At 43.3% G+C, this 8,396-nt stretch overlaps 2 protein-coding genes across 2 annotated transcripts; both read right to left on the bottom strand.

Annotated features, from left to right (window-relative positions):
- Window positions 1-561: 561 nt before the first annotated feature.
- LOC143888245 (uncharacterized) lies at window positions 562-2,469 on the bottom strand. Its single transcript, XM_077392606.1, has one exon. The coding sequence runs from the start codon at window positions 2,467-2,469 to the stop codon at window positions 562-564; it is 1,908 nt and encodes a 635-aa protein (XP_077248721.1).
- A 69-nt stretch (window positions 2,470-2,538) lies between these two features.
- On the bottom strand, window positions 2,539-6,923 carry LOC143888243 (uncharacterized). Its single transcript, XM_077392605.1, has 2 exons — window positions 5,905-6,923; window positions 2,539-5,740 (listed from the first exon to the last, which is right to left on the bottom strand). The coding sequence occupies exons 1-2, from the start codon at window positions 6,921-6,923 to the stop codon at window positions 2,539-2,541; spliced, it is 4,221 nt and encodes a 1,406-aa protein (XP_077248720.1).
- Window positions 6,924-8,396: the final 1,473 nt, after the last annotated feature.

Here is an 8,396-nt window from a genome sequence, read left to right as displayed (position 1 = left end):
AAATGGCTTGAGGTTTGCAAATTTCGACCGAACCCGAACGAGCAGGTTTCCTACGTATCCTAGTGTAGGAATCAAGTCGTGCGTAGTTCAGGGTAGATGCCCCTTGTTTCAAGTACAGTAACCTTTTCTTTTTTCTTTTAAGCGACCGAACCTGGGTTGACCAGGCTGCCTACGTACCCCAGTGTAGGGATCAGGTCTTGCGTAGTTCAGGGCAGATGCCCCTAGTTTCAGGGTGTGAAAGGAATTTTTAGGCTCAAATAGTTTGCAAAATGGGGTTTTTCTTCTTTCTTTTGGGTCATAATTTTTAGGATTTTATTCGGCCAAAGGAGGCCTTCCGGTGTTCAAACGTAAAACCTTTTTAATTGATCAAGGTTCGTTGGTTCGACCATTATATCACCATTCTCATCTCAGAGTCTGACGGCTTTTCCAGGTAAGATTTGATCCACAATGTATGGTCCTGACCAATTCGGTTTGAACCTGCCCCTAGGGTCAGAGGTAGGTGCCCGGTTTGCTTTCAACACCAAATCTCCTTCCTCTAATTCTCTGATTTTAACTTTCTTGTTAAAGGCTCTTGCTATTCTGCGTTGGTAGCCTTGGGTGTGGTATAAGGCTTTGAGTCGCTTTTCTTCCAACATGTTTAGCTCTTGATATCTGGCATTTACCCATTAATACTCGCAACGATGGTATGTGGATTTCAACTGGCAACACAGCTTCCATCCCATAAACCAGGGAATAAGGAGTAACTCCAGTAGAGGTTCGAATTGATGTTCTGTAGGCCCACAGAGCATATGGAAGCTTATTAGACCAATCCTTGTAAGTTTCTGACATTTTGCTGAGGATGGCCTTAATATTTTTATTTGCGGCTTCGACAGCTCCATTGGTTTGTGGCCTATAGGGCGAGGATTTGTGGTGCTTTATTTTGAACTCCTGGCAGAGAGTAATCACTTCTTTCTTAAAATGGGAGCCGTTATCTGAGATCAGCTCGTGTGGAACCCCATATCTGCAAATAATGTTGGTTCTGATGAATTTGGCAACCAATGCTGATGACAGTGAAGCATATGAGGATGCCTCGACCCATTTGGTAAAGTAATCGATGGCTACAAGAATGTACTCGTGCCCATTTGAGGATTTCGGTGAAATTTTTCCAATAATATCAATGCCCCACATCGAGAATGGCCAAGGTGATGTGAGAGAATGCAATTCTGAGGGTGGTACATGGATAAGATTGGCATGTACTTGACATTTATAGCATTTCTTAACAAATGCAAAACAATCTGATTCCATTGTGGGCCAATAGTATCCAAGGCGCAAGATTTTCCTAGCAAGCATTTTTCCATTCATGTGCGGGCCACAAACACCTTCATGGGTTTCCTCAAGGATCTTAGCAGCATGATCTTCTGTGATACACAAGAGTTGAATGCCATCAAAAGACCGACGATACAATTCATTTCCGCATATGACAAAATTGGAGGCTAATTTCTGTAGGGTTCTCCGTTCTTTGCTGGAGGCTTCGGCGGGATGCCCCTGGCCTGAGATAAAGTTTTTGATATCTGTAAACCATGGTTGGCCATCCGGACATCTGGCCGCTATTTCTATAACATCACAATGAGCAGGAACCCACTGTTCTTGGATTGTTATCGGCCTCATCTTCTTTCCATCGGGTATGTCTATCATGGAGGCTAATGTGGCCAAAGCATCTGCAAATCGATTCTTTGCTCTCGGTAAGAAAGTAAATGTGATGTTTTTGAATTGATCCACAAGAACATCTAGGTATTCATGGTATGGGATGAGCCTATCCTCTCTGGTTTTCCACTTCCCTTTGGTTTGACAAATGATCAGCATCGAATCACCATATGCATCAAGCTCATCAATGCCAAGGGCTGACGCTGCTTCCAATCCCACGATACATGCCTCATACTCTGCCATATTGTTGGTGCATTCGAATTGCAGCTTGACAGCGAGAGGGATATGTTCATTCTGGGGTGAAATGAGCAATGCCCCTACTCCTTGCCCCTTTTGGTTGGAAGCACCGTCAAAGTATAAGGTCCACCTAGGTTCATAGCTCTCCTCCTCCATTGTCATAATTTGCTCATCTGGGAAGTCTATTCTCAAGATACCAGTTTCCTTTATTGGGATCTCTGCTAATTGTTCAGCCACAGCCCTGCCTTTAATAGATTTCTGAGTGACATAGGTAATATCGAATTCTGAGAGCAACAATAACCATCTAGCGGTTCTCCCTGTTAGAGCAGGCTTTTCAAAAAGGTATTTCAAAGGATCCATTCGAGACAAAAGTATCACTCTCTGAGAGAGCAGGTAATGCCTAAGCCTTTGGGTGGCCCAGACAAGTGCTAAACATGTTTTTTCTAAAGAAGTGTACTTTTGCTCGTATTCCAACATTTTCTTGCTCAAATAATAGACGGCTCTTTCATGCTTGGTTTCAGGATCTTGTTGAGCAAGCATACAACCCATAGCTGTATCAGTGATTGACAGATATAGTAGCAAAGGTTGCCCTGAAATTACTGGTGCAAGCACAGGTGGTTATAGGCATTGTTTAATTTTGTCAAAGGCCTCTTGGCATTCTTCTGTCCATTCCTTAGATGCATTCTTCTTCAGCAACTTGAATATGGGTTCACAGGTGGAGGTTAGGTGAGCTACAAATCGGCTCAGAAATTGGATCCTTCCCAGAAAACCTCTAATTTCCTTTTCTGTCCTTGGAGGAGCCATTTCTTGGATTGCCTTAATCTTTTGAGGATCAACTTCTATCCCCCTCTGGCTGACTAGGAACCCCAACAATTTGCCGGATGTAACACCAAAAACACATTTACTTGGGTTGAGGCGAAGCCGGTATTTCAAGATTCTTTGGAAGAATTTTCTCAAATTCCCGAGGTGATCTTCCCTTTCTTTTGCTTTGACAATCATGTCATCCACATATACTTCCACCTCTTTATGAATCATATCATGCAACAGAGTGGTGGCGGCTCTTTGGTAAGTAGCTCCTGCATTTTTCAAGCCAAATGGCATCACCTTATAGCAGTAAGTGCCCCATTGTGTGATGAACGAGGTTTTGATCAAGTCTTCGGGTGCCATCTTGATTTGATTATAGCCCGAAAAGCCATCCATGAAGGAGAGTAAGGCATGGCCAGCAGTATTGTCGATCAAGACGTCGATATGGGGTAAGGGAAAGTCATCTTTAGGGCTTGCTTTGTTCAAATCCCTGAAGTCCACACACATTCGCACTCGGCCATCTTTCTTAGGGACTGGTACAATGTTTGCTAACCATTTAGGGTACTCCACCACTTGTAAGAATCCTGCGTCGAGCTGTTTTGTTACTTCTTCCTTAATTTTTAGAACCCATTTTGGCTTCATTCTCCTTAGTTTCTGCTTTTTTGGTTTTACCCCTGGTACCAATGGAAGTTTATGTTGGACGATTTCCTCGCTTATTCCTGGCATGTCCTCGTAGGACCAAGCAAAGACTTCTTTGAACTCTTGCAGAAGGTTCACTAGTTCCTCACGCTCCATGGAAGTTAGTGTTTTCCCGATTCGTATTTCCTTAACTAGTGTTTCGGTACCAATATTTATCACTTCAGTTTCTTCTTTTAAAGGCTGGGCTCGGCGTTTCTTTTCTTGTTTAAGCAGTTGCTGTAACTCAAGGGGAGGTTCGTCGGCCTCCTCCTCCGAGGAAGGTTGTTCACTTTGATTATTATCATTATCAGAAGCACAAATATCAGAAGAAGACACAAGAGGATACTGAGAAATAGATTTCATTGAAGCGAAAGCAAGTACATTCTTATTGAAACTATCCTGAACAGGCTCAAGATTTAGAATGGAAGTAAAAGCAGAAATAGAAACATCCGAATTTTCAGAAATGACAAATGGATAAGGGAGAGGATCTGCACTCCAGTTGGAAGGGACACAATTAGCTGCAGCAATGAAGCTTTGAGGATTAGCATATGCAGAATCTTCTCCAATCGCTGCAATAATAAGACAATCTCCTGGGAAGAGAGAGTTCAGAAGGTTTGGAGCCAAGCAATCCTGCCAATCTTCCTGTGTATTTGTGGTCTCAGTTGGTTCTGCAAAGAGGGACCCCAAGAGTCCTGGAGTAAGGTAGTCCTGCCAATCGATAGGGGGTTCTGCAATGGTACTGATGAGAGGCTCTTCTGGTATTTCCAAGTCATAGAAGATTTCAATCCCACAAAGAATCCTTCCCGTGTCTGGCTCAAACCACGGCTCTGCAAACCCGTGGTATGGAGTGGTTTCTCCCCTTCTGGTAAAGTACCCGTTTAGAGACAATGAGTACGAAGGTATCGAGATCACACCCCCATTTCTGCGAATTTCATTTCTTCTCATCATTTTAGCTTTCATCTGGTTCTTCTCTTTGTTTGTAGGTTTATATCCCAAGCCAAAAGTTCCTTCCATAGGCTCAACATCAGGCCACGACACCATGCCCTGTTGGTGCCATCCCAATCCCATTCCAGGGAAAAATCCCTGCCTCTTCATCATTTTGGCGACTGAGGGGTTGAGGGTGCAAATGATCATGGGAAAAATTTCTTTTGCTGCTTCTTCACAAGTGATCTGTGCAATTTCCAAGGAAAAACCATTCAGCATGACATCTTTTCCGGTGATAAGGAGTGACTTTTCTTTTGAAATTTGGGTGACTTCCAAATCTTCATCACCTCTGACGGTGATTATCTTGTTGTTCTTGATGAATTTTAGCTTCTGGTGAAGGCTTGAAGCAATGACCCCCTCTTTATGCAACCAAGGGCGGCCTAACAGCAAATTGAATGAGGTTTTGATATCAAGGACCATGAAGTCTACTTCGAACTTCTCACCTCCAAGAAGGATTTCTGCGGTAAGAATCCCAATGACATTTCTTCGGGTGTTATCATAAGCTAGGATTCCTTGCTGGGAAGGAGTGAAATTCTCGGGTCCAAAACCCAACATGGTAGCTGCCTGGAGAGGGCAAACATTTAAGGCTGATCCATTATCAACTAGAACAAAGGGAATTCTCATGCCCTGGCAGACAATGGTAACATGGAGGGCATGAATGTGATCACGACCCTGAGGCGGCAAATCCTGATCGGTGAAGGTTATAGACTTGGCGGCACTAACCATGGCCACTAGGTCAGCCAATTGATCCGGGGATGTTTTAGTTGATACTTGTACCGCATTCAATTCTTTGAGCACTGCCTCTCTATGCTGACAGGAAACCGTCAGTAGGCCCCACACTGTGATGTGGGCCTGAGTTTTCTTCAATTGTTTGACAATCTCATCATTCTCTTCAGCAATTCTCTTTTGAACATGATCCTCTACTACCTCCCTGGCCAAGGCTGCTGGGTTTTCATCTCGGAGCTCAGGAGGCTTGAATACCCTACCTCCCCTCGTAAAATGCTGGACCTCATCACATTGAAGCTCAAAAGGATCAAGGTTATCATATTGAAAGATCAGAGGGGATGGAGGTTCAGTTTTATGGGTTAGGACTAAGGGTGCGACTTCTGGTTCATCGACCGCTTCCCAACGAAAGTAGTAAGGCTCAGGATTGGTATCAATGGCATATATTAGAGTTGATGGATCAAATTTAGGAACATCAAAGGTGATCGTTCCCACTTGCGCGGGTGGGGGTAATGCATGGTTTGGGAGAGGGTTATTGGTGATATTGGGTTTAGGAGGAAAAACTAGAAGATCATTCTCAAGCAAGTCTTGAATAACATGTTTAAGGGCTATACAACGATCTGTAGTGTGCCTGGGACCTTGGTGGTACTCGCAATGTTCACGGGGATTGTAGTTTTTTGGCAAAGGGTCGGGGGGAGGGCGAGGGGCGGGTAATGTGATTTTTTTTGCGGCCAGGCATTGTTTTAGAACCGCAGAGGGGGGGGGGCAGGTAAGGGAGTAAATTCTCTTTTTTGCCGAATAGGAGGTTTAGGAGGATCCTGGCTGTAATTGGAAACCATCGCTTTCTGGGCTTGGTTGGATGAGGAAACATTATTGACTTCTTTATTGGGAGGGAAGGGCTTCTTGAAGTCATTTTTTGCTTGAACAGTCCTGGCCAGAATTCCTTTGTTCATAGCATCTTCAATCTGGGTCTCAGCATTGATGAAGAGTTCAAAAGTAGGGCAATACTGTAGTGTCATGTGTTGAAGCATTGAGGGGAGGAGGTTATTTAGCATGATCTTGCACTGCTCCTTTTCGGTAGGGCGGTCCATCATTGAGGTTGCCAACTTCCTCCATCTTTTCACAAAGGCGATAAATGTTTCCTTAGGCTCCTGCTTAGTTGCTTCCAGATCCCGGATAGTCACCTCAGACCCATCATCATATGAAAAGTGCTTAATGAATTGCTCGGTGATCTCATTCCAGCTCTTAACTTTCATCGTGTCTAAACCCAGATACCATTTACGTGCAACATCGGTTAGCGAGATAGGAAAGAGCTGGGCCATCTGTTCTGAATTCAAACCTTGGGACTGCGATCGTATGATGAACATTTGCACATGAGCAGTAGGAGAACCAGTACCATTGTACTTGTCAAAATCTGGAATTTGGAAATTCGGAGGTAGACGGACATGAGGGAACAATGTAAGATCATCTGGGTTGAAAGTGCTTAATTCTCGGCTCATGATCCCTTTGACTTCTTGAATTAGCAACTCAAATTTCTCAGCAAGGGACTTGTCTTCAGAGGTAGGGACTTGAGTGCGATCTCCCTCATCATATTGCTCTTGATCTTCGATAATCAAAGGAGACAGATTGGGTTGAGGGGAGACCTCAGATGTGGTTGCTATAGACCTTCCTTTTGTTGTGGGAGTACCAAATTTTTCCTTCCATTGGTCTTTCATGATCTTATTCTCTTCACGAAGTATGCTCATCTGACGGGCGAGTTCGATCAGCAATTCCTCAACACGAGGAGTCTGAAGGTTTCCAGTAGGTTCAGACATTGAGACGAGAGTGGGAGAAGATGGCGGTGAAATTCTCAAGAGACGAGCGGAAACTCGGGTCCAAGTTACTTTTGGATGATCAATGGTGAATATAAGAACTCCTGACAAAGAAAATATTGGAAGTTTAGACACGATAGTATTCCTCACTAAAAACATGCATCGTCTAGAAGGACTAATTTTTACACACACATTTGAGGTTGAGAAATTTTCCATTGAAAAAGATGGTCTTATTTATTTGAACATTGAAAGAATGCAACCAATAGATTGGTGAGGCATGATCCTCAAAGGGGATGCCCCTTGAAGGTAATGGCATTTTAGGGGTTTTAAGGATGTACTTGAAGAAGATGCCCCTAGTTCAGGGGAGATAAAAATCCTAAGCCAGAGTTATGAGATGAGTCCTTGAAATGGAATCATGGTCTAAAGGATATCAATCCATGATCAATGAATCATTGATCATTGAGAGATGGGATTTTCTAGATCTAAGAGCAATGAGATTATTATTCCAACCTCAAAGGCATTTTCTTCTCTTGCTTTACTTGGAGGGCGCAATTCCTAACCCTTAATCTAGCGGAACCAAGTGATTTGGTTCATGACTTTGTTCGTGTTCCTAAGACCGATCGTAGCCATTGGAAGATGGACTACGGCCTAATCTAGACACAGTGGGGTAGGATATCCTAATCTAGGCTCACACACACGTGATGTACGCATGTTCGTGTTATATGCATGTGTGGGGTAAACTAGGGGTAAGGCCAAGAGTTCCCTTAGCGCGAATCCGTGTTCGATATACTCTACCGGTGTCCAGAGTAGCAGTACATGAACCAAAAGATCCGTTTACGCACCATAAAGGTACTAGGCTAAGGGTGGAATGCTTCTCTAACACAGAGGCACCGGGTCATGACCTCCCAGTCAACCATGCTAGATAACATTCCGGGTGCCTAAATAGGAGGTGTGTGAATGTGATATGCAAGGGTGTAGATGTAAGTGATGTAAGTGTGTGCAATTTGGGGATTCGCATCTAATGCCCTTAAGTCCTTTAATTAATTTTTTGAAAGTTTAGGTGATGGATTATTTAAGTAAGCAAACAACATTTTTTTTTGTTCTTTTTCTTCCGTTTTTTTGAATTTTTGAATTTTTTTTGTGTTTTGTTTCACATTATCCCCCTTTTATTATAACCTAAATGACTAAAGCTTTTAAAAGTTATGAAGTTAGGTAATTCTTTCCCCAGCAGAGTCGCCAATCTGTGGATCCCGTCCCGAGGGGGAATGGTCCCACGAGGGTGTGTGTTTTTATGATGATAGCGCCTTTGTCCATTGGATTTGAATATGATTGCTTTTTTCATAAATTTAGGATAAAAGTCCTAACTTCACGAAAGAAGCAACTGACCAGAGTCGCCACCTAGATTAGGGATCTAGGACCCATGATTAACTCTGTTAATTTGGTCTACGTTTTGAGTCCTGGGTAAGTTACCTGGTT

Source organism: Tasmannia lanceolata, unplaced genomic scaffold, assembly GCF_043159265.1.
Source record: "Tasmannia lanceolata isolate RefF3 unplaced genomic scaffold, GAP_Taslan_0.1 ptg000012l, whole genome shotgun sequence".
NCBI classification, from domain to species: domain Eukaryota; kingdom Viridiplantae; phylum Streptophyta; class Magnoliopsida; order Canellales; family Winteraceae; genus Tasmannia; species Tasmannia lanceolata.
Note: the sequence above shows the minus strand (reverse complement) of the source record. Positions and strands in the feature narration are given on the sequence as shown.

Coding starts and splice junctions, on each gene's coding strand:
- LOC143888245 (XM_077392606.1), bottom strand. CDS start 2,469: ATGGGTTGTATGCTTGCTCAACAAGATCCTGAAACCAAGCATGAAAGA.
- LOC143888243 (XM_077392605.1), bottom strand. CDS start 6,923: ATGTCTGAACCTACTGGAAACCTTCAGACTCCTCGTGTTGAGGAATTG. Junction 5,741..5,904: donor CCTCCTAAACCTCCTATTCG/GCAAAAAAGAGA, acceptor CCAAGGTCCCAG/GCACACTACAGATCGTTGTA.